Genomic DNA, 26,743 nt, shown 5'->3' with positions numbered 1-26,743 from the left:
CCCCTACTTCGATGGTGTTTTGGTCTGTTTCTCCCTTTTATTCTGTAATTGCTTTACATATTTTGGGGCTCCCTGATTGGTAGCATAGATATTAATAAGTGTTATGTGTTCTTGGTGCATGATTCTCCTTATCATTATGAAGTGTCCCTCAGTATCTTTCATTACCTTTTTTATTTTAAAGCCTATTTCGTCTTATATTAGTACCGCTACTCCTGCTTTTCTCTGAATGCCATTTGCTTGAAATACCACTTTCCACCCTTTCACTTGGAGTCTATATTTGTCTTTGGAGCTGAGATGTGTCTCCTGGAGGCAACATATGGTTGGGTTTTGTTTATTGATCCATTCTGCAGCTCTGTGTGTTTTTATTGATGAGTTCAGTCAATTTACATTTGGGGTGATTACTGAAATATGAGGTCTTCTTATAAGCCATTTTATCTTTTGCTTTCTGGTAGCTTGGTGTTTCCATTGCTTCCTTGTCCTTGTGTTTCTGTTTTCTTTATTTTGGTTGGCTTTTGTGGGTTTTGCCTCTGGTTCTTCTTGTTTCATGTTATATATTTCAGTTCTGAATCTTTGGTGTGTGGTTACCATTACGAATATGTAAAGGATAGTTATATATATATATATTAGTCCATTTTCTTCTGTGTGTGCCTTATCTCCATTCCCCTTTACAAATTAGGATCTTTGAATCCTCCCCTTTTCAGTCATTGTTATCTCAGTTTGTCCCTATGTATGCTGAACGTTCATTACTATCTTGTTCTTACAATTCATTTCTTATTTAAGCTATAATACCCTGCTCTTGGTAAGGGATGCACTCCTCTGTTTCTATTTGCCTGATAGTCACTTTACTCCTAATTATGTGTTTTTGTTGTTTGTTTGAGATGAACTGACCCCTCTCGGTATTACCTGTAGTGCAGGCCTTGTAGTGGAGAATTCTCTCAGTTTGTATGTCTTGAAAGGTCTTTATTACTCCTTCATATCTAAAGGGTAGCTTAGCTAGATACATTATTCTAGGTTGGAAGTTCCTTTCACTTAATAGTTTAAATATTTGATTCCATGCCTTTCTGGCTTATAAGGTATGTGCTGAGTAGTCTAATGACAATCTAATGGATTTCCCTTTGTACGTTACCATTTTCTTCTCCCTTTTGCTGCCTTGAGAATTCTGTTTGTTGTTGATTTTTGATAACTTTAATAAGTGTGTCCTGGTGAAGACCTTTCTGGGTTGAGATAATTGGGTGTTCTGTTGACTTCTTGAATTCCACGCTCCAGCTCATTCCTTAGATTTAGGAAATTCTCGTCCACTATTTGTCTGAAAATGCTTTCTAGTCCCTGCTCCTGTTCTTCGCCTTCGGTAATGCCCATTATTCTTACAGTTCAGTCTTGGAGGGTATGGCCCTCTGGATTGGGGGTTGGGAGCTGCCGCTCAGCCTCAGTTTTGCAACTGGGCCCAGTAAAAATTAGTTTTCGTTTCTCTGCTGTCTCGCCCCACTTCTCTGCTTTCTGCCCTGATGACTGCATCCTGTGGTCGGCTGGGTATAAGCCCTGGCACTTCCAGGCAGGGTTGTTCAGGAAAGTTGCTGCGCCGTCACCCCTCCCCCTCCTCCTACAGGGAGCTCTGGGGGCTGAGAGAGGCAGCTTCTTTATTATTCCCAGTCCCCCGCCCAACACCTGGGGTTCTGACCTATGGTAGAGCTCTTATGTGCAGACCCCACGGTCAGACGTGCTCGTGTGCAGTTTTGTCGTTTTTTGTTGAGTTTTAGATGTTCAGCTTATTGTTTCAAGGGGAAAGATCTAGGGATGTCTCTCACTCCGCCGTGTTTCCACCGAACCTTAATTTTGTTTTCTTAATGTATTTTTCTTATACATTTGCTAGAATTTCTTCTTTACAACTTTATTTTTTTCTTTTTCTCATCCCTAACTCTGAGACTACTTTTAGTAGTATTTCACAAATATAGTATTTGCCATAGGTTTCTTGTAGATATTATTTACCAGGGTTAGGAAACTTCTATTTATACCTTGCTGCTTTTTCAGCGTCTATTGAGATGATCATATGAGAACTTATCCTTTAACATGTAATCTCCTAATTTAGTAGACTTCCAGTGTTAAACTGTCTTTGCATTCCTTAGATAAACCCTAGTAGTTCTTTTATTATACTGCTGGATTCCAACTGCTAATTTTATTTTAAATTTTACACCTTTTTAATAAGCGAGTTAATTTTGTGTGTATGTTTATATGTGGCGTGCATGCTATTATCTAATTTTGGTATCAGTTACATAAATCTCATGGAAAGTTTTTCATCTTTCCTGTGCTCTAACATAGCTGTTTGTTTTATATTCTGACATAATGTAATGTATCTATTCTTTGAAAGCTTCAAAAACTCATGCCTAAAGTTGATTGGCCTGATATCTGATATTGGACTATTCATATTTCCAACCTCATTTAAAGTCAGTTTTGGCAATTTATATTATTATAAAAACATACATTTCATCTAGATTTCTAAATTCATTGGAATAAAATTATAATGTTCTTTTTTAAATTCTGTGAAAGGGGCTTTTAATTTTAGAGTATATATTATACTAAGTACACAAACGAAATCTTATTTATAATTACTCTGATATTCATATTTTCTAATTAGCCTTTGTTTACGATCCTCTAGTTAGCACAGTGGAGAAATATTAAAGGTCTAGGAAGTTGTCACTACCACCATATTTTCATAGGATTACAGCTTCTAATCTTGCTTCTAATCTCATTCTAGTCTGTAAACTTGTCAGGTGAAGCCCCCATTGATAACACATTAAACAAAAAAAAGAAGAAGAAAGTCTCCTGTTGATTCGTGCCACCTGTTTGGTCATCCACATTCTTAATCTGGTATCAGACATACTCCCCTATAATCTGTACCCTCATTGTATCTGACCTGCCTATCCTTCCCATTACTGATACTCAGCTCTGAACCAAACCAGATCCTTCTTGTTCCCAGAAGACAACATGGCACTCATATTACCATTTTTATTCATGCTCTTGGAAGCCCCCCTCAAAACCATTTCATCCACATTGATTGCTTCTCCCAAGAAATTGCTGTATTTTGTACCTGTAACACCTGATCACATATTGTTTTGGTTACCTCTTTGTCATCTCTTTGTACCAGTATAGAGGCTAAACTCAAAATTAGCAGAGACTTTATGCTGCTTTACTATACCCCAGAGCACCCAGCATAAGGCTTGACAAGGCAGTACTCAGTAAATGCTTACTGATTTAAATATTTAGAAAAGTTTTCTTATTTTTCTTAACTTTTGGAAACTTAATTCATGTGTTTTGATACCTTAAAGAGAGGCTTCTCATTGCCTGAATCTAATTTTAAATAGCTACTTAATATTCTTTTATTATTTTCTGTGCCATTTGGTAACCCTAAGAGGAAGCAACTCAAAAGACAGTTTCTGTACTTAATTTAGAATTCCCTTGTTTTGGTGACAAGTCATAACTTTTAACAGAGCTTTTAAAATAATGGGAGACTTTTTTTTTTTAACTGTGCAAATAGCCACCTGCCTATTGTGAAATACAGTTTTTTCCTCACCTGAATTTTCGCCTTCAAGATTCCCCTTTGTAAGAGAGAAGACTAGCAAACCTTAAACACTCATCTTCAAGAGCCTCTTTAGAAGTCTACAAATCCGAAAGGTTAGTTTCCCATAAAGATTTTATATAGTTATTGATATTCGGACACAGTTATGAAGCAACATCATCATCACTCTTTGCCCCCTTCTTTGCAATGCAGATTTTTAAACATTTCTTATTAACTGAAAATCTCTATACTTTACTGTGAAAGTAAAGGTCACAGTGAACAGCTGCACTTCACACAGCTTTAGCCCTTTGCAGTTGTCATATTTTTATTTTGTGTAGACTTAAGTAATGGGCAATGCTGTGCTGATTTTAAACTAAATCTAAGCTTTATTATAACAAATGTTTGGCTGAAAAAAATCATTGTAATAGGGGTATCTATTTGGATGTGTTAGAGGTAGTTATTTTAACCTTACATGAATATATTTTAATTGTTTGTGAACGTCTCTCTGAAAATTCAGAGTTGCCATTGCCAGGAAATGACTGCATAAAATTTGGTATTCATGTGCTTTGTTTTCATAAACCATTTTACTTTTTGATATAGCAAAAGAATTATTCTTTAAACTTAATAAAAGCAATAGAATACCACCTTGTTAAGGAATTCTTAAATTTCTAAAATGTCAGTATAAACACAAATACACAATTCAAATGGTGACATTTTTAACTGTTACTTGCAAAAAGAGATCCTATTAGTAAGACGTGCTAGTGTTCTCTGTAAAACAAGGAGGTTCGACTGAGGTACCTTTCCATTTAGTGTCATTCTGAACACGTTGCCAGCTTTAATACAGCTACCTATAGGAGAGGCTCAGCAAAGGAGCAGGGAAGAAGGCCACCTGTGTTCAACATTCTTTTGAAATGTCCATGGGGCAATAACTATGGCCTAAATAGTTGTCTTTTTCCATTTTCTCTGAAGCATCTTAAGAACATGTACAAGTCACTTCCTTTTCTGAAGAAGGCATTTCAGCCTTTTAGTTGCTGATGCAGGGCCAGATTTATGAAAATGTTGTTGGTAGCTAAACTATGTCAAAAAAAAAATAATAAAAGCTCTTCTAATGCTGAGTGGTTTCTTAATGTCGTTATGGAATTCATGCTTGTGTTGATGGTAAAATGCAAATATAGAAATCTGATTTGGGCCTTAGTTAAGCTTGTAAATAGTCAAAACCAAAGCCGAAATTGGAGAAGTGACAGCTCCTGATTTCATATCCATATTAAGTGTTCTTTGTCACAGAAACAAAAGTGTCTAAAAATAGAACTGACTTTATTAGCCAGGTGATATTTGACCTCTCAAAAAAAGGTTCTTAGTTTTGATCCCTAAGATGGTGATGTCTCAGAATGTCAGTATTAATTGCTATTAGACTTCATCACTTTTTGGGATATTGGTAGTGGGTGTTTATCAGTCAGTATTTTAATATATGGGAAGCTCTGTATTGGTCATAATGGTTCTAGGTAAGAGATTACGTCTGAAAAACTGAATTTGAATAAATTTAACTACTTACTCCTAATCCTGTGAGTTCCATGAAACATGTTTTTGTTATTCTTAAATAACTAGCAGAGGTAGAATATCCTGGATTGAAATTATGACTGTAGAGTTTATTCCACTATCCCTTGCCTTTATTTAAATATTAACATTTTGTTGAGAATGGGCAAACCTTTTACTGTTATTTATACTAATGCATTGGTTGGTCTATGTAACACTAGAATAAGCCGATTGACGTGAGGAAAGTATGGAGAAATTGGAAATTATATTAACCTTTAGTTTCATTGTTTTGTTCTATACCATGGTTCTCAAAGTATGGTTCAAGGACCTGTAGAAGACCCCAGGATTCATTCAGGGGGTTCTCGAGGTCCTTCCTTCTCCAACTATATATATATATATATCTGTGTTAAGGTGTTTTTCTTCATTTGCTTTATATAAACATTACACTGCAACGGATTGAATACAGATATAGATACGTAAATCCAGGTGTCTTCCTTTAAGCCAGGCCACTCTCATAGTTTTAAAGAATTTTATATTTATTTTTCATAGAACATTATGTTGACATGTAATTATTTTTGTGAATTTTAAATAAAGATATTTTCTTTTCTTTTTTTTTAGTTTTAATTTCAAATCAGGTAAATATCAATAGATATAACCCACATAAACAAAAGCTCTTTAGTGTCCTTAATAATTTTTAAGTGTAAAAAGGTTCCAAGACCAAAATGTTGGAGAATTGCTATGCAAGATAAACATGTAAGTATGGTAAAAATCAGCTATATTTATTAATAGTTCAATTTCACGTCTGACTAGCTATGTATGTCCAGTCATTGCTTTTGACCTGGATCATTTTCATTCAGTAGTGAAAAATGTATCATTTTGTTTTGCTTTTATATACTTTTAAATTAAAATAGTATATTCTTAAGGTATACAACATGCTGGTTTGATATACATAGTGCTTCTTAGTTAAGATAATTAACGTATCTTCTCCTTACATAGTTACCTTTTTTGTTTTTGTTTGTGAAGAGTACCTGAAATCCTTTTAGCAAATTTCCAGTTTTCATTATTGTTTTATTTTTAATTTATTTTTCCATTACAGTTGACATAAAATATTATATTAGTTTCAGGTGTACAGCATAGTGATTAGACATCTATATACCTTACAAAGTTATCACCCCAAAAAGTCTAGTACCCGTCAGGCACCATACATAGTTCTTGCAAGGTTATTAACTATAATCCCTATTGAAAAATATATTTTGAACACCTACTATGCTAGATTACCAAGATGAGTAAAACTTTGCCCATGCCCTTGAGGCTCATTCCATTGAGGCTATTGATGGTTCAGGAGAGAGCATCTCTTCCAAAGTGCATCCCCAGCAGGGATGCCCACTCTGCTTCTCTGAAAGAGTTTGTCAGTACAGGGCAAATGGAAACTATTACTGATTTCATTTTGTTTGTACTTTTTTTTCCCTGGGGAAGGTAGTGTGGGAGAATTTTTCATTTTATTTCTATTGAGCTTATAAGCATGCCCATACATTTGTGAACACCCACATATACATAGACACACACACTCATATTAGTTTGCAAAGCTGCCCAGCACTGTAATTATTTAGAGGAATGGAGGTAGAATGGTAATGAAATTTTGTTGAGAAGCCCTTCATGACCAAATAGATAGCTACCAATAGCAACTTCTGAAACACTTTGAAAATCCCCTTCTCGTGAACACTTAGATATAAATAGTGTGAGAAGATCGTGCAATGAGTTAGGGTTAGAACTTCTAATAGATTCTGCACTTAGATTCTGCAACAAGCTTTGTAAATGGTCTAAATTGGAAATTTTATTTGGAGAAATTAGAGGGCTATTATCTGTACTGAAGATTTTCTGTAAACTTAGATTCCTACTCATTATATCTTTATGTATCCTTGTTTTTAATCGATGGTGCTTTTCAAACTCAATTATGTAGACAGATTAGGTGTGTCCTTTCTGATTAAAACAATACATGAATTGCAGGTTTAGGGTGAGGTTGGAGGATATGTTTTTCTTTTCTGATCAGATTACTTATTTTCTTGTGCATTCTGATCTGTTCCTGATACTCATTTATTACTGTTTATTTATTACCATTTACTGTTTTGTCTCCATGTATACAGTGAAGGCTTTCTAAAGAAGGGATATTTTACTGCTGAAGAAATACAGGTCTTTCAAATATTTTTAAAAGATAGTTTTTCATTCTTAATAAGGTCACATCAATAGATGGTTTAGAGTTTTTTTTACTATCTCCATTGCATAGATTTTTTTCTTGAGCCACTTCATCAAAATAACTCTCAATAAGATATGAATCTCTAGAGAGAGTGAATCATAGCTCTTGGATCTGTTGTCCGAAATCACCTTTCAAACAGTGAACCTGGAAAAGTGAGATGCTGCAAAGGTAAACAATGTGCAGATTAAGAGAGAGTGAAATTGACAAGCTGGTTAAAAAAAGGATGATGCATTTCTAATTAGCCCACAGTGCTTTTAGTTGGAAATTAATTAGATACTGTTATATGAATGTCATGTTAATTAAGCAAGAATATTGAAATGTTATATAAATCTATGAAAGGAATGGCTATTTTTGTGTATTAATAATGTTTTGCAGTTACCATGAAAGAGCTGATACTAGAATCTTTGATTATTGAGCTTCTGGCAATTTTTAGTTGACTGACTCCTTGACAGTCCATTTTTCCTAATTGATATGTTTTAGCATATAGTATAACTGCAGCCAATGAGGGCTAGTAAAACCAGGAGCCAAAAATAACCAGTCATCACAGCTGTTTCAACAGAACCTTTCTGGGTAGATTGTTGATCTCTATTTTCAAGGTTAAGGAGAAATACTATTTTTCTGGATTTACTCAGCCTTAAATTTTGAGTGACTAAAATGATTGCCAGGCTAAATGTAGCTGCCCTCCAAACCTGTGTTCTGTTCTTCCTTGAATCATAGTCTTCAACCAGTCTGTGGGATAGACTACCACATGGGTAGCTCAGGATTTTTTGACATGCTCAGTAACTGTACAGGAGGCTAAAAAAGAAAATTTAAGAATTATGTTACTTTGACTTAAAATGTGAATATTGAGAGTTAATGGGATACCTTTATTTACTCTTTCTGGTTTTGCAGGTTACAGTGAAGTTAGTATGCAGATTCGACCCCTGTCTTCAACTTTACAGGGCTGAAATCAGCACTGTTTCCCCAAGAAACTCCACTACCCTATTGCAAATGCTATAAAGATTTCTAGTTGTTGGGAATACAGCTGAAGAATTTCATTTCATGGCTCTCATATGAAATTGCAGATGCAATGCATAGTGCTGCATTATGTATGATACCTTAATACAAGAATAGAAACATCTCTAGAAGACAAGATAGAGTATTCAGACTTCTGGTCACAAACTACAAGGAACCGTAGACATTATTTACTTGCAAATTCCAGACTCTAAATTGTTGAAACTTAGGAAAAAGTCTTCTGAATGTAATCTGAAATGCAAAATGATAGTCTGTTACTAAATACCTCCAGATAATGAAGAAACTTGAAAAAAATCAGATACTTAATTTGGTCCAGCAAAAAAAAGCAAAAAGTACTTGTAATGATTGTTTGAAAAATAGTTCAAGTTGATTAATCTTGTTACTTGGTTCACAATCCCCAGAGAGCCTGTCATATTAAGCAAGGAACTTTGTCGTTTTTTTAATGTTTAAAAATCCAAAACTTACTGTTCTAAGCTCAGTTGCCACTAATATAAGCTAGAAAGTAACGATATGAATTATTCTGTGATTAGAAATTCCTTCATTTTCCTAGCCTTGACCCCACTGAAAACACACACACACACACACACACACATTCTGTGTTCACCAATAGAACCTAGCCATCAAGAAGCTTCCTCACCTTGCTCTTAAGTTATTAGTTCTCTACCCTGCTGCCTGGAAAGAAGAGGAAGAAAAGCCAAAAATAGCAGAGTTTACAATGATTTATGGGAGTATATGCCAGCCCCTCTGTCAGGCATTAGGAAGCTCAGTAAAGAAAAGCCAGCTCTATTCCTTGATGGAGCGAATACCCTGATACTGACTCTTACCATCATCTCTCAAAATGATTTTGTTTGCTATAACCACATGGGCCTCATATTTTTATTGTTGTGGACAAAAACCTGGGAAGGGTTCCCCTCGAGTGGCCCTTATTTTCCTGCATTCATTTTAACAGTGTTGATTAGGAATTAATTGTGTAAGGGTCGATACCATAATCTCTTGTAGCTACTTCTTTTATTTAAGTGTAGGAATTTCGTGTGACAGCACAATTAGTGTAGAATATATGTGCAGTGCTCATGCATCTCTTCTGGATTTTTAAAGAGTTTCATAGGTTATAGTGTACCAGACCAAACTTAATTCTAAGCTCCGTTTATAACATTGTCCAATTATCAAAGCTAGGATATATTATCACTGCCAGTTACTCTTGCTGTCAATTTGTTTTGGCTTAACTGTGGTTCTATTTGTATTTTTACTGTAATGTAGTGAATATATTGGATTGGGTTGTTAGTTTAACAAGTTCTCTGGAGAACAGTTTCATGATGATGCATGTTGAGATATGCTAGGTAGCCTTAAAGTTATTTGCGTATTTGCCAAACCTACAGAAATTCATTCATTATGAGTTTTAGAAAGGATAAACTCTCAAGCTACAGATGAGGTGAAAATTACACTTGTAAACATAGGAGAGTGAATTTATGAGTCCCAGCCAAATTTCTTTAGGGATTTTGATTTGACTGGTTTCTCCCTTCTCTTATAATTTTACTGGATGAATTATTTTATGTTCTTTCAAAAAAGTATTCTGGTAGTTAAGCTGTTATTGGCTCTTAGGCTCTGTGCAGCTCATGATATTGTGGGAACTCAGTGACCTTGGCCAGATATTGAGCTGGGGGTTAAGGAAAATTATCAGAAACTGAAACCAACTGGGCCGTTAATATTTACATTGTGCTCAGCTGGTTTAAAAAGTGTACACTAATCTCTTTCTATGCCCACCTCAAACTATTGCATCCAGATTTCCAGAGTCACAGTCTGGGAATCTGTATTTTTTAAAGGCTCCCTTGAATTTTTTGGATTCCAGAAATGTTCCAGTAATTTTATCTCATGGTCATTACATGAGTGTATATATGTTAAAACTCTTCAGGGTGTACATTTAAGATTTGTATACTTCTCTCTAACATTTCATTCTTTTTATGTAATACTGCAGTAAAAAGGATTTAATAGATTGCATTAATGCCCTGATTCAATCAAGAGCCTTGCAATGGTCTTTTAAAATTTAATATTTATTTTTTTAATTAATTTATTTCTATGGTGACATTGATTAACGAAATCCAGTAAGTTTCAGCTGTATAACAGTAAGACGTATATATATATTTGCATTGTGTGTTCACTTCCCATAGTTACATTTCTTTCTGTCACCACATATTTGACCTCTTTTACCCCATCTACCTCTCTTCCCTACTCCCTACCTGCTGTTAACCACTAGTCTATATTCCATGTCCATGAGTCTCTGTTTGTTTTTCCTGTGCTTTTGTTGCTTTTAAATTTATATCCCACATATAAGTGATATCATGTGATTTTCAGCTTTTTCCTTCTGGCTTATTTCGCTTAGCATGATTATCTCGAGGTCTGTTTATGTTGTCGCAAATGGCAGTATTTCATCTCTTCTTATGGCTGAGTAATATTCCACTGTATATATGTACCACAGCTTCTTTAGCCAATCATCTGTCGTAGGGCACTTCAGTTGTTTCCATGTCCTGGCCACTGTGAATAATGCTGCTGTGAACATTGGTGTGCAAATATCTTTTCGGATATGAGTTATCAAGTCTTTGGGGTAAATACCTAGTAGAGGGATTGCTGGATCATATGGTACATCAGTTTTTAGTTTTTTAAGGAACCTCCATACTGTTTTCCATAGTGGCTGGACCAATTTGCAGTCCCACCAGCAACGGGACTTTTTTCTTCGCATCCTCTCCAACACTTATTATTACTTGTCTTGTTGATTATAGCTATTCTAACAGGCGTGAGATGGTATCTCATTGTGGTTTTGATTTGCATTTCCCTAACAGTTAGTGATGTTGAGCATCTTTTCATATATTTGTTGGCCATTTGTATGTCCTCTGGGGAGAAGTGCCTCTTCGGGTCTTCTGCCCACTTTTTGATTGGAACATTTGGGTTTTTTGTTGTTATTGAGTCATATGAGTTCTTTGTATATTTTGGATATTAGGCCCTTATCAGAGGTGTTGCTTGCAAATATATTTTCCCACTCAGATGGTTGTCTTTTTACCTTGTTGACGGTTTCTTTTGCTGAGCGGAAGCTTTTTAGTTTGATGTAGTCCCATTCGTTTATTTTAGCTTTTACTTCCATTGCCTTTGAGGTCAAATTCATAAAATCGTCTTTAAGTCCAAGGTCCTTGAGTTTAGTTCCTATGTTTTCTTCTATGTATTTTATTGTTTCAGGTCTTATATTCAGGTCCTTAATCCATTTTGAGTTAATTTTGGTGTGTGGTGATAGACAACAGTCTAGTTTCATTCTTTTGCAGGTGGCTTTCCAGTTTTCCCAGTACCATTTATTGAAGAGGCTTTCCTTTCTCCACTATATTTTTTTGGCTTTTTTGTTGAAAATTATTTGCCCCTATAAATATGGATTTACTTCTGAACTCTCGATTCTGTTCCACTGTTCCGTATGTACGTTTTGCTGCCAATACCATGCTGTTTTGATTATTGTCGCTTTATAGTATAATTTGAAGTTGGGCAGAGTGATGCCTCTAGCCTTGTTCCCCACCCCCGCCCGATGGCTTTGGCAATTCAGGGTCTTTTGTGCTTCCATACAGATCTGATGATTTTTTTTGTTCTGTTTCTTTAAAAAATGCCAATGGGATTTTGATGAGGATTGCATTAAATCTGCATAATGCTTTCGGTAATATGATCATTTTAACTGTTAATTCTTCTAATCCAAGAACAAGGAATGTCTTTCTGTTTCTTTGTATCTTCTTCGATTTTTTTTAATATGGTCTTACGATTTTCATTATATAGGACCTTCACCTGATTCATTAAATTTATTCCTCGGTATTTTATGATTTTTGTTGCAATTGCAAAAGGACTTATTTTTCCCACCTCTTTTTCTGATACTTCATTACTAGAGTATGGGACCACTGTGTATTTTTGAACATTGATTTTATATCCAGAAACTTTACTGTATTTGCTTATTGTTCCTAGTAATTTTCTTACGAAGTCTTTAGGGTTTTCTATATAGAGAGTCATGTCATCGCAAATAGTGACAGTTCGACTGACTTCTTTGTTTCCTATTTGGATGCCTTTTATATCTTACTCATCTCTGATTGCACTCACTAGAACCTCCATTTTTATATTGAATGACAATAGTGGACAGCCTTATCTTGTTCCTGATCTTAGAGGAAAGGTTTTTAGTTTTTCACCATTAAGTATAACATTGGCCGAGGGTTTGTCATATGTGGCTCTTATTATGTTAAGGTACTTTCCTTCTATACCGATTTTGTTAAGTGTTTTGATCATAAATGGATGCTGTATCTTGTTAGAGGCTTTTTCTTCATCTATTATATGATCATGTGATTCTTATTTTTTAATCTGTTTATGTGCTGTATCATATTAATCGATTTGCATATGTTGAACCATCCCTATGCCTTTGGGATGAAGCCCACTTGATTGTGGTGTATAATCTTTTTAATATGTTGCTGTATTCAGTTCGCTAATATCTTATTCAGGATTTTTGCATCTGTGTTCATGAGAGATATTGTTCTGTAGTTTTCTTTTTTTGTGTTGTCTTTACCAGGTTTTGGTATCAGAGTAATATTGGCCTTGTAAAATGAGTTAGGCAGTACTGCCTTTTTCTTGATTATTTGGAAGAATTTGAGGAGAATAGGTATTAAATCTTCTTTGAATGTTTAGTAGAATTCACTGGGGAAGCCATTCGATCCTGGACTTTTACTTTTTAGTAGGTTTTTCATGATTGTTTCAATTTCCATACTGCTGATCAATCTATTTAGATTTTCCAGTTCTTCTTGATTCAGTCTAAGAAGGTTGTATTTTTCTAAGTACTGGTCCATTTCTTCTAGGTTATTAAATTTGTTGTTACATACTTTTTCATAGTATTCTTGTATGATTCTTTGTATTTCTCTGATGTTTGTTATAATTTCTCCTCTTTCATCCCTGATTTTGTTTATTTGTGTCCCTTCTCTTTTTTTTTTTTTAGTGAGTCTAGCCAGGGGTTTGTCAATTATATTGACCTTCTCAAAGAACCACTCTTTGTTGCATTTCTTTTTTCTTTTTTTTTCAATTTCATTTATCTGCTCTAATTTTGATTATTTCTTTCCTTCTGCTGACTTTAGGCTTCATTTGTTCTTCCTTTTCTAGTTTTTTTTTTTTTAAAGATGAAGCATTAGGTTGTTTATTTGGGCTTGTTCTTGTTTTTGAGATAGGCCTATAATGATACGAACTTTCCTCTTATTACTGCTTTTGCCGTGTCCTAAAAGTTTTTATTTGTTGTACTGTCATTATCGTTTTTCTATGTATCTCTTGATCTCTTTTTATTTCTTCCCTCACCCAGTTATTCTTCATGTACTTTTGGTTCTTTCATTTTATAGTTGATCTCCAGCTTCAAAGCATTATGATCACAGAATATGGTTGGTATGACTTAAGCCCTCTTACGTTTGTTGAGGCTATCTCTGTGTCCCAAGTTGTGGTCAATTCTTGAGTATGTTCCATGTGTACTAGAGAAGAATGTACAAGCAGCTCTTTTGGGGTGAAGGGCTCTGTAAATGTCAGTTATGGCCAGTTTGTCTAATGTGTCATTTAAGGATGTTATTTCCTTATTGATTTTCTGTTCGGATGATCTGTCCATATCTGACAGTGGGGTATTTATGTCCCCCCACTACAATAGTGTTTTGGTATGTTTCTCCCTTCAGTTCTGTTAGTAATTGCTTTATATATTTTGGTGCTCCCTGATTGAGAGCATAGATATTAATAAGTGTTATGTCTTTTGGTATATGATTTTTTTATCATTATGAGGTGTCCCTCAGTATCTTTCTTTACCGTTTTTATTTTGAAGTCTGTTTCATCTGATAGTACCACTGCTCCTGCTTTTCTCTGAATGCCATTTGCTTGAAATACCATTTTTCACATTTTCACTTTGACTCTATGTTTGTCTTTGGGTCTGAGATGTTTCTGTTAGAGGCAGCATATGGTTGGGTTTTGTTTTTTGATCCAATCTGCAGCTCTGTGCCTTTTTATTGGTGAGTTCAGTCCATTTACATTTAGGACGATTATTGAAATATGAAGTTTTCCTGTAACCATTTTATCTTTCGCTTTCTGGTAGCTTGGTGTTTCCTTTGCTTCCTTGTCCTTGTGTTTCTGTTTTCTTTATTTTGGTTGGCTTTGTGGGGTTTGCCTCTGGTTCTTCTTGTTTCATGTTATATATTTCAGTTCTGAATCTTTGGTGTGTGGTTACCATTACGAATATGTAAAGGATAGTTATATATATATATGTTAGTCCATTTTCTTCTGTGTGCCTTATCTCCATTCCCCTTTACAAATTAGGATCTTTGAATCCTCCCCTTTTCAGTCATTGTTGTCTCAGTTTGTCCCTATGTATGCCGAACGTTCATTACTATCTTGGTATAGCAAATCTCTTCTTACTGTCGAAGTTTATAATGCCTGTTCTTAGTAAGGGTTGCAGTCCTCTGCTTCTATCTGCCTGCTAGTCAACTTACTCCTAGTTATGGTTTTTTGTTGTTGTTGTTGTTGTTGTTGTTGTTGTTGTTTTGTTGTTTTGTTTTAAGTGAGCTGACTTAGTATTTCCTGCAATGCTGGCCTCGTAGTGGAGAATTCCTTCAATTTTTGTATGTCTTGAAAGATCTTTATTTCTCCTTCGTATCTAAAGGAGAGCTTAGCTGGATACATTATTCTTGGCTGGTAGTTCCTTTCATTTAATAGTTTGAATATTTGATTCCACTCCTTTCTGGCTTATAAGGTTTGTGCTGAGAGGTCTGACAATAATCTAATATGTTTTCCTTTATAGGTTAACATCTTATTTTCCCTGGCAAATGAGAATTCTTTTTTTGCATTGATTTTTTATAATTTTAATACAATATGTCTTGGTGAAGGCCTTTCTGGGTTGAGATAATTGGGTGTTCTGTTGACTTCTTGAATTCCAAGCTCCAGCTCATTCCTTAGATTTAAGATATTCTTGTCCACTGTTTGTCTGAAAATACTTTCTAATCCCTGCTCCTTTTCCTCTTTTTTTATAATGCTCATTATTCTTATGTTTCCTCTCCTGATGGTATTAGCTAGTTCTTACATTTCTCTTTCATTATTTTTCATTCTTTGGTTTCTCTCTTCTTCTTTCTGATTTATTTCTACATTTCTGTCTTCAGTGTCACTGATCCTTTCCTCCATTTGGTCAACTCTATTTCCCAAGTTTGCTATTTCATTTTTTATCTCTTGCACTGTGTTCTTCATCTCCAGATGTTCTATTTGGTTCTTTATGAGGGTTTCAGTCTCCTTGCTAAAGAATTTGTTCTGTTCATCTAGTTGTTTTTTCAATTCCTGAAATTGTCGATATGATTCGTTTTGGATATCATTGAGTTTTTTCAAAAGTACCATCCTGAATTCTCTGTTATTTAAGTTGCATATTTCTATGTGTGTAAGCTTATTTTCTGGAGATTTTTCTCTTTCTTTCTGAGATGCCTTGTCACCTTGGTTGTTCATGGTGTTTAATGGACTATTTCTCCTCCTGGGCATTAATGGATGTGTATTTTACTTTTTTTCCAGAAAGAAGATTTATTAAATAGAGGTCTGTCTTTAGCCTGTTGCAAAGAAGGTGTTTTTCTTTTGGTTTCCAGTGGGTGGTGTCTCTTGGATCCCTGCTTTATATGAAGTCTTAATAATGCCTTTTTTTCTCTTATATATATTCAATTATACTCGCTACCCTCAGTCTCAGTCCCTGTTAGTGTTAACGACAGTTTCTGTAGCGTTTGCTCAGATTCCCTTGGGCTCCTTAGTGATTGGGCTTAGAAGGTATAGGGGGAGGAGCCCTCTGGGTTGGGGGTCTTGCAGTGGTATTAATGAACACTATTAAGTGCCAAGTGGCCACATACTCATAACCCAAAAGTAGATGGCAAAGTGGGTCTTCACTCTTGGGGGCATAAATTCTGGTGGAAGAGGAAAATGGTAATATATAATATAAAGCTGTATAGTTTATCAAGTGTTTTTGTACAGATGCTCTTAGTTTAAAATTGGGGGCAATTTTGCTATCCCTATTTTTTGTTAAAAAATTTGAGGAGTTCCTGGACTTAAACTGAGTCTTTTAGAAAAGCCTGTATTTTCCCAGAAAAAGAATGATATTTTCTCAGAAATGAGAATGCAAACAAACAAAACAAACTTCCCATGGAAGCAGAAGCTACAGCATTTTATGAAACTATAGAAGGCCCAAAGAGTTCTCGAGGATGTGGGTGGGGTCTATATTAGATTTTCCGGCAGCTCATTGTTTCTCCATGTTGCTTATTTCCATGTCACAGTTGTCCATTTGGACCTCTGGAATTTTAGTATGTTAAGCTTTCTCTAGGGAATGTGATGTTTGTAGAAAATGCAGTGCTCTTTTGCTCTAGCTCTCAATTCTTGCCTCATTTTCAAATTCTTGAGAAGTATTTCCAGGTGATGCTAGCCAGTGATGAATATCCTTCATCCTGATTACATTTAGCTTTTAATCCATATTCTTTGACATTTGATCATTTTTGGTCCAGCTCTTTTCTGCTGTCATGTATTATTCTTCATTTATGTACACAAATTCGTCCTCCTAAAAAGATTATAAGTTCACTGAGCATAAGACTAACCCATTGTGGCACATAGTAGGTATTTGCTAAGTGCTCTTTGACGTTAACAATAAATTTACTTGGTTTTCCTCCTTTTTCCTCTTTCCCTTCTATGTCTTCTCATACCCACTAAAGTTTGCTGCCATGATGACCTTGGCCAAGGAAAGAATGGACTAACAAAGAATTTCTTAGGTGGGATCTCCAGGTCCCTAAACCCATGGATCTTGGTGGCATAAACTCTAGGAACAGGTCTCAGAGCTCTTTGATCTCTTCTTCCTTTTTGATGAGTAACTTCAATGATACGAAGTCTTATCATAGGTGACATACAGCTCTGCTAGTTAACCATGTTTCGCTTTGCTAGTCATAGTTACCTAGGGAGCCTTTTCAAAATATATGTGTATCATTTGCTCGTGTATTCTGTTCTTTTATGATCATCACTAATGCCCCTCCTAGGGCATATCAAGAACCACTGGCAGCTTCCTATTTTAGAAAAGGTAGGGCATGATTGGTAGAGAGTGTTGACATCAATATCAACTTAAGAATTTGTTGATGGTCCTTTTCTGAAGAATGAAATTATTGCTTTTAATGACTGACTGTATCTCTTGCATACTCTTGAATTATGTCTATCCATCATATCTCTGAACCCTCAAAGATTCCATGAATGCCTTCTTCGTATCATATTCTTATAATTAAACTAGATATTTTTCCTTGGTCAGCAGTGCTCTCTTTATATATTAAAATAATCTTTATTTCTTCTGACAAGCTGTTTGTTGTTTCTTAGGCAATGCCCTTTCTCCCTTTAAAGAAGGCTAATTTTGCAATCAATTCAAAGGTAGAGTGACTATTGAGGTCAGATTAAGAGGGAGTACTCTTGTTTATTGCTCTGTGGAAAAACTCATCTTCCCAAACTTGTGGGTACTTTCCTCTTACCTGGATTGGAATTCTAGTTTAAATTTTATCCTTTAACATCTTGACATTAAATGAGACTTGATTACTTTTTATGAAAAGCATGTTGAAATTTAGAAAGACTATGGATCTATAGACTGCTGAACTAAAATTATGTCTTTAGAATTAACCTACCACTACCACCACCTTCTCCATCTTTCCTACTGCCCCTCCTTATGTATATTTGCAGGTTGATCCTGCCCTTTTGGGTTTCTCTTTATCCAGAATAGCAGCTGTGGGCACTTAGAGGGTATGTCTTGACTGATGTGCCTGCCTTTCTGTTTCTAGGTGGGCCATGCACAGACACAGCTCATGTCTCGTTAATCACACCAACCAAAAGATCCTGTGGTACAGGTACGTACATTATTCTTATCAGGATTCATTCTTATCTGAATTCTTCACAGAAGTTAGCTATTGGTTTTAATGTGGTGTCCTTCCAGGTACTCTGATTTCTTTCATCAATTTTCAAGTGATATATTATGTGCTTACTATTGGGAGTGGAGTGTGAGCAGAGGTCAGTATGGTGTTCTTGGAGGTCAGATTGACTGAGTTAATGCTGGCAGCTAGAACCAAGAAGGTGGACATCAAAATTTAACTATGTCCTAATGTCTGAAGAATATTAAGACACGAAACATACAGAAAATGCAGCTCATCACCCAGTTTCTAGACTAGTTTGTCTAAGTGACTAGTTTGTCTTGTACCTACTAAAAAACTTTATTTAAATAATGGAGACTGGAGGGTGAAAGAAGTTGTAGTACAGATAATTAATGTTTTAACTTGACTATTAGAATATCCTAATAATTTTGGAAAGTTATTTTCTCTCATTTATCTTAAAGCCATGAAGTGTGCTGAAATCATTCCTGTCAGATGCATAAAGTACCCCCCCATCTTAGTACATCTGTGACATTTTTATTAAACATGAAGTCATGAATCTTCTTGCTCTCTAAAGAGCAGTTATAATGCCCATTGCTTCCTTAGTCTGTAGCTTAATTTATTTTAAACAATATTTGCCTTTTCTAATAATACTGCCTGCTGTTTAAAATTTCTAAGGGATTATATTTGGAAGAGTCAAAATAATTATATTGTTTTTCTAAAGGTCACAGTCAAACTATTTTTCATAACTTAAAAAGTCCTTTTAACTTTCTAACAAAAACAGTACAAACTATTTTTGTGTACAAACTTATACTGAAACCTCAGCCCCTTTAAATCCTCATAGTTTTGATGTTAAACCTCAAACAGGTCTGTCCTTGCATAGTTTTGGAATAACATCTAGGCATTGAACCCTGAGGAACTCAATTTTACTCTTCTGTTCCAAATGAGCAATTTTGAGGCAGGGCTGTGTGAGATAGTCCTGGCATACTCTCATCCCTCCTTTCCCCAGTACTTACACTCCACTGGGTAGTTCCTGATTGAGATAGAAGAGAACTGTGCCTGGGAGTGAGATAGACTGTCTTGATTAGCCAGTGGGAAGTCAGAAAGCCAGTTTCCTACTCTAGCCAGAAGCTTGAAAACATTCAGAGCCCTTTGGTTTCAGGTCCAACACTTAGTCTTTCTTCTTTCCTTCCAGTCTTGGCCCTCAGGGCAGGGTTTACTGTGCGCACTACCAACATCTTCAGGTAGCAGTCAGGGAGTGAGGCCCAGACACATTGGGTCATCCTGAGACATTTAGGAAGGAGACTTGTGTGCTCAGCTTAGACACCAAAACTAATAGGAATCCTTCCTGAATGTCATATACTTGTGTCCTTCATCTTCTAGGCAGATCTGTTTCCTTGTCTCTGCTGCCATACTATTTCGTGTACCTAAAAATAATAACAGCATTTACTGCATGCTAACTGTATTATCAGGCACCATTCAATATGCTTTACATATATGCCCATTTAATCTTCAGAACAATTATGCAAAGTAGTTATTCCTCCTTTACAGACGACAAAAACAGGTACTCTGAAAATTCAGTACATTTCCTGGGGTATATTGCTTGTAAATAATAGAGCCAGGACTTGAACACAGATCTTTTAGGTGCTAAAGCCTGTGTTGTTTTGCACTATATCATGTTACTGATTATCACATTTTATTATAATTATACTCTTAGCCAGATGTCAGAAAAGCATATCATTAAATGAAATATGGAGGAAGAGAAACACAGATTTGGAAATACAGCATGTAGTGAAGTAGTTTTAAAAATGTGAGTTTTAAAAGCAGATCTGGTTTCAGATCATAGCCTAGCCACTTAGAAAATGTGGTTTTAAGTAAATGTTAACATCTCATAAGTTGTTCTTCATCTGTAAAATGGGATGATAAGTCTAACTCATAGGTTCGATGTGAGAAATAATATACATAATGCATAATAGATATTCAGTAATGGTAGCTACTGTTATAATCTTATCATTAAAGATTATGTGTATACAGTGGCCAACCATTAAAGGGTGTTGATAAGAGCAATAGATATTTTAGGTGGAAAAAAGTAGATTAGAAGTACCAGAATACATTACCTAATTTCATTAATTGGTTTTATATTGATCACATTCTTTGTTACATGTCAGTATTATAATAGGAACTGAGAGTAATGTGTTTTTTTTAGGTTTCCATAAAGTGAAATGATAAGCAAGGCATTGAGCCTCTTAGTCACACGTCTCCAGTGACTTCATACTTGTTAACTAGAAAAAGGCTGAGAATTTCTGGCTTGGAAAGAAATTAATGCAATGTGCAGGTCATCTTCTAAAAAGCCTGAAGGAAAGTTGAGATTTCTCAGCATGGACATTAAAGGCCATGAAGTTCAGCCTGCTGCACTTTTCAGGGAGCCTCTCTGTACCCCACCCCCCACCCACCCCAGGCTCCTTGTTGTACTGCCTCAGCCTTAAATAATGGCCCTGATGCTAGAGGACAGAGCTTCCTGATTTTCAGATGTAACTTAAATGATTTGCTTTGAGAACCATGGATTGACTGTCTTCTTCATCTTTCTGTCTGTCCTGGAATCAGCAGGTTACCCACTGTGTGGATTCTGAGCATTTTTCTTATGAATCATCATCAATTATAGTGTTACATTGCTGGAGAGTTCTTTATTCTTTATATACGGGTTCTTCAAGAGTAGGACTCACACCTCTAACACATGCTCTGTGCTGCTTCTGCCAAAGGGAACACAGTAACAATAGCTCTCCCAAAGTTCTCCCAGAGCACAGGGCTTCAGGCATAGACGATCTATACATAATTACCTTAACAGTGGTGTCATTTCTTAGGAGCCTTAGAATGAGACCTTCCAGATTAGAGATTTTACCACCAGCCCCCTCCCAGCCTATCTATTCATATAAGTTTGAACCTAAAGCAGCCTCCAGTTTAATAATGTTGTGTGTTAGAAAAAGGATACTTAGGCTAGAACATGGTGGTCCTTTAAGTCAGTAGTCTCTGAAGAAGGGCCTATAATGTATAGTCTATGAGGTATGGGGAGAAAATAGTAAAAGTTCTTTATCTCAGCCTTTTAAAATTTCTGTTTTACAGATTCATTTCATAATTATATGTTAGTCCATACATATTGTTTAAAACCAACAAATACACATACAAATATATACATGGCCAATATCTTAGGAGTATACACTCAAAAAAGGTTAATGACTTTTTCAGTAAACAGATTGTTTTCTTTTTAGTACTTTGAAAAGTAAATATAAAGATTAGCATTAGGCCCATAATTATGTGGTTTAATAAGTCAAGACCTGAACATAAGTTTGGCTAGTTGATTAATATCTATATTTATGTTTCAAAAGGACTATTGTTGATCAGAGGGTATTATAACTTAGAGAAGTGGACAGCAGTATAGAGTAGTTGGTCTACAACCATCAAAATGAGAGAGGGAATTCTTTTTAAGAAATTACTTTGTGGTAACTGACTCTTAGAAGCAGGTCGTAAAAAGTAGCAATAATGGCCAATGAAAGATCAGCATTTGTGGACTAGGTGGGAAAGGCTTTTCTTTAGATGTTGGCTTTTGGCCACATAGAACCGTTAATAATTAAACTGTGTAATCTTTAGATAGAGGGGGGAAAAACCAACAACAACACCATGATCGTTGGTGTTTAAACAAAGAAAAAATAATTGAAAGTGTATATGGCTTTGTAGAGCTTTGGGATATCTACAGTCAGCAGAGGGTTGAAAAGTGCTGCCGAGCCCTAGGTTGCTTTGCTTAGAGTGTAAGAGTTAAAGCACATCACACCTTCAAATTACTAGAGAGCTTACATTTCTTCAGAGAACTTTGACTCTTTTGCACATGTTCCCTTATTAATTCTGACAGCATTCCCTGTCAAGAACAAATATATCGTGAAGGAAAAGAGTTCACTTTCTTTGGCAACAAACCACCAGAGGATATCCTTTTGTCCTTCATCTTTTCTAACTCTCAAGTTATACTTAAGCCAAAACGTTGTAATCTGAGCTGTGGTCTTTTTTTTTTTTTTTAGACATTATTTGGAAGGTGTTTGGATATTTAGATAAATACCTTCATGAAGTCATATCTTTATGTTTAAAGTGCCTTTTGGGAAAGGAGGAGTGTGTTGCCTTTTCTTAGGATCTATTATTTAAAGACGTGTTGTGTAACCTTTTCTCATAAAACTCATTTGCAAAGAGCTACAGCAGATATTTTGTATTTCACTTATTGTAGCTTGCTATTGATGAATCTTAAAATTTACCCTGTAGTGGACAGATAGAACCATGTCTTATCTTAAATTTCTTTGAAGAAATAGACTCTCTGCCAGTGAATCCTTGAACTATGGCTAACACAAGGACTCTGCTTGGTCCCTCCAAGGGGAGCATTAACCAACTCTTAGCTCTAGACCCTAGGTCAAATATATATCAAGGGATATATTTTTTAGCATATAAAAAAAAGAAATTTCTCCTCTCATATTTCACCACTCTTATATGGCTTGATTTAGTTTTTTCATTTTATTAGCCCTGTTTCCGAAGTTAAAATAAGAAAAAAGTCAAACAGTTTTATAGACTTGATGGTACTGTCAAGAGACTTTTGCTCCACTGTATGTATATTCATGGTTACTCTTCTTCCAGCAAGTATGTTGAGTAAATATTCTCTCCGATAGATTAGAAAAATGATGATTTTAAAATGCTCTGTGTGTGTTAAAAATGTGATTATAGTTCGTAAAATAGCAAGTAAAATAACCATTTGTGGGACCATAAGGGAGCTGTAGTATTGTCTGAGATGAAAGCAGATGGGACTAGAAACTGTCCCATTAAACACGAAGGCAGGTTTTTCCAGAAGGTATCATCTTTCCACTCTTTAAGAAGCATGTTCATTCAGTTTATATATCCTTTAACTGTTTTCTTTGTCTTTCTTTTATTTCTTCTTTCTCTTTCCCTTTTCCTTTTCCTTTTTCTTTTCCTTTTCCTTTTCCTTAGGAAAGAACATGTTTATCCTTTTAGGTCACCTGTTTTCCTTTCTGCATGATGAACAGTGACATGAACCTAGATAGCCTGTATTGTTTATTGTTTCCCCTTTTCCCCCAAACCTTCTCTTGACTCATTTCTGAGGCAGTCTGCTTGTGATATTATTGTCTGTTTTGACAAAGACAGAAGAAACCCCCTTTCACCTTGGAGTCAGGGGAAGATTGATGTGCTAAAGACTTTTCCACATCAGTGTTTGGAAGCCACTTAAGGGGGGGAATGTTGCATTGTTGTTTCGTTACCAAGAGGTTTGTATAAGATCTTTTAAATTGATTCAGAAGCTAAAGGGTGGTAATGTTAAAGCAGAGGTGGCCCTATAAATCTTAGAATTACCTACAGTTGTGTATTTTATCTCCTGGTCTAGTCAATATTCATGGAAACATTTCGACCAGTGCATTTAATCCTAGAGAGTCAGTGACTACAGACTGTTTTGGTCAATATTGCACATTCTAAGTGACTCTTCTATGAAGGACTCTGTAGAGATTTAAAGGAAGGTGGCTTTGGGTGTGATTCAACTGTAAAATTCGGTTCTTTTTTTCATTCTTTTTTTTTTGATCCTTAAGGTATAGCTTTTCCCTCAGGTCTGCAATATCAGCATTTGAGACAGAAAATTAGAAATTTGACCTACTTATGTAATTTGCAAGTTCCCATCAGGAGAATATTAGGGAAGATATAAACCTTTAATTTTTTATTAGCATTTAATGTAACCATTGAAGAAAGATCAAAACAGTAAATCTGTCATGGCAAGGAAAAAGTATTAAAAAAATGTTTTGCCTTACGCACTCATCGTATTAGGTCCTGAAGGAGTTCAATTGATTCCTGGGGTGGGGGGCAAAATGAATACCAAATATTTGGCAAGATTGCAAAATTTCTCTAATCTGAAATGTGTCATCTTACACTTTATCATAAAAAATAAAAGGGCACAGGTTATCATGGTGTGCCATAATGTTTGTTTATTGATAATATGTGGATTTGGGCCATTGCATGGATAACTGGAGAAGGGAAATAATCTGCTACATGTTCGTTCTTGTGAGTTTTTTTCTGTAAAAACTTTAATCTGACTGAGTTATTAATTATATTAAAAAATAGAATGAGATAGCAAGGCATTATATAATTAGAAGATTTGATCTCGATACATGTGTGTTGAAAATGTGATTATAGTTAGTGGAATGGCGAGTAAAATAACCATGTGTGAGACCATAAAGGAGCTGACTTTAAAAGCATCTCATACAATATATAAATTTTAGAAAAGGTTAGAGAGAGCTCACGGATTTTCATTTGTACCCCTTGAGTGAGAGTTTGGTCCCATTACCACCAGCCATTGTGTTTTTATTACACGCTAGCTAGACACATAATGTTTGAGTTTGCTGAACTTGAAGTTATAGGCTTGTTTCACAGGCCTTGTTTGGGTTTTACTCATGAGAACCAGTGGCTTCCTCTGATACCAATCTTGTCAAGAGGAATTTTTACACTTGAAGGATAAAAATGTATTCCTGTATAAAAAGGAAAAGGCAGTGCAATGAGGCTTATTGCTACTTTGGATGTGTGTGTGGATGTGAAACCTAGACTGTGATGTTGAGCTGCTTGTGGTCTACATGCTTTCTGCTAATTCAGTTTGTTTGGATCCTTGAATGCAGCAACAACTGGGGTTTTTGGCCTTTATTGTCATTTATTTTATTATAGCTTGCACTCTTACCATGGAGAAAAGTCCTGAACTTCTGTTAATTAGCTGTTCTATTGCTCTACTGAGGCAAAATGCCTGAGCCAACATTATTTAAAAAGGATACCAATACCAAGGGAATTTAATACCCGTCTCCTCCTTTGAAACTTTCGTATTATTTGAGGGGTGGATGTTCCATAGTACATGTGTGCCTGTTAGAGGGCAGCATGTTAGAAATGTAGCTTTCCTAAAGCAGCTTTACCAAAAGGAGCAAGATACAACAGCCACAAAGCTGCGTTATAAATCATCAGAGCCTCGCAGTGATACTGCCTATTAAGGAGACTTCTTTTTTGCCCTACTCAGTTCCTGGCTGTACTAATAGAACAGTGCATTGAGCAAGGCTGTAAATAAAAGTTATTACCTAATAGGTGGGTGCTGAAGTGGAACGGACGGAGCTGAGGCATGGAGCCCTTATTACTGCTCGTCAGCAATTATAAACAGGATGAAGCGTCTGGGGTTTGCGCTGCTGCAGCGAAGGCTAATAGAGGCTGGGAATGACACTAGGCCCTGATAGGATGATGTATGCTGATGGGTTTTTACTGCCTCATGGTGCTGCTTGCTTCCAAGACAAGTTGTGTTATCCGTTTTCCTGCCTGCTCATCTATCTGAAGAGACAGTCTTATCGCCTCTTATGCCAGCAGGTGGGCTGGCATTTATTCCTCATACCTGTGTCTGCTTCTGAGGCAGCCCCCCATGAAGAGTCTTCAGAAATATTTCATAATCATGGCCGATTAAAGCCGTAATCTTACTGTACTGCCTACTGTCATGGTTATAGATCACACCTTCAGAAGTGGTTGCTTATGTGGAATATAGGACCAGCTGAGGCACTGTAGTTACTCAACCAGTCCAGAACTTCATTAAAAGACCATTGTGACAGTCCTATAGTGAATTCTGTAGCAACATGCAGAAGTGTTAAACATATATCTTGCTCCTGGGAGACAGAATAAGTACAGAAACATAAATACAACTAATTTCAGCTTTAGAGAACAAGAAATGTAACTTAAGTTTATTTTTAAAAGTAAGGACAAGGAGGATAAATTATGCTAATTGTTATGAGCAAATAAAATACTAACGTAGTCTTTCTCTTTAAAGAATTATCTTACTGGAGAAATGCTTAGAATTTAGTTTCTAAGAGTAAGTAGGAGTGATAAAGAGATACTGTGGAATGTTGAGGGAAAGTCTAGAAGTAAGACTGTGTTTTCTAGTGAGCAGAAAAGTGCAAATATGGCTTGGCAAATATGCTTTTGAGTAGCAGATAAGCACCTAATACTTGAGAAAATTGAGATATGGCTCTGTTTAGCTTTGATCATTTAACTTCACTAAATCACAGGAATTAGACCTTAAAGATAGGAGAACTTTGCAGCAGAGCCACAGAGAAATGCTTTGAAAAGGGTTTACCAGTCTGATCCAGGAGTTATAAACATTCTGATAGTGCAGTTTTTTTGTCACTTGAGCCTTTAAATGAATACACCTCCATGTGAAGTACCTTCAAAACTAACCTACCAGTTCCAGACAAGAAAAAACTAAAGGGAGTTCACCACCACCAAACCTGTATTATAAAAAAGGTTAAAGGTACTTCTTTAAGAAGGAAAAGGGAAAAAAAGGTTAAAAATAAGAAAAATAAAATGACAATAACTGCATACCTATTGATAATTATTTTAAATATAAATGGATACTAA

At 35.7% G+C, this 26,743-nt stretch overlaps 1 protein-coding gene across 3 annotated transcripts in view; it reads left to right on the top strand.

Annotated features, from left to right (window-relative positions):
* The window catches only part of ZFAND3 (zinc finger AN1-type containing 3), a 319,318-nt gene that overhangs the window by 244,092 nt on the left and 48,483 nt on the right, over positions 1 to 26,743 (top strand). For 2 of the 3 annotated variants that reach the window (XM_039856094.1, XM_039856097.1), the window contains one exon: positions 18,200 to 18,265. The exons of the other annotated variant lie outside the window; for it this stretch is intronic. In XM_039856094.1, coding sequence (XP_039712028.1) covers positions 18,200 to 18,265 — 66 coding nt within the window. The remainder of the gene's footprint in view (positions 1 to 18,199; positions 18,266 to 26,743) is intronic. 3 annotated transcript variants of the gene reach the window in all.

Source organism: Pteropus medius, unplaced genomic scaffold (assembly GCF_902729225.1).
Source record: "Pteropus medius unplaced genomic scaffold, Ma_sr-lr_union100, whole genome shotgun sequence".
Classification (NCBI taxonomy): Eukaryota; Metazoa; Chordata; class Mammalia; order Chiroptera; family Pteropodidae; genus Pteropus; species Pteropus medius.
Note: the sequence above shows the minus strand (reverse complement) of the source record. Positions and strands in the feature narration are given on the sequence as shown.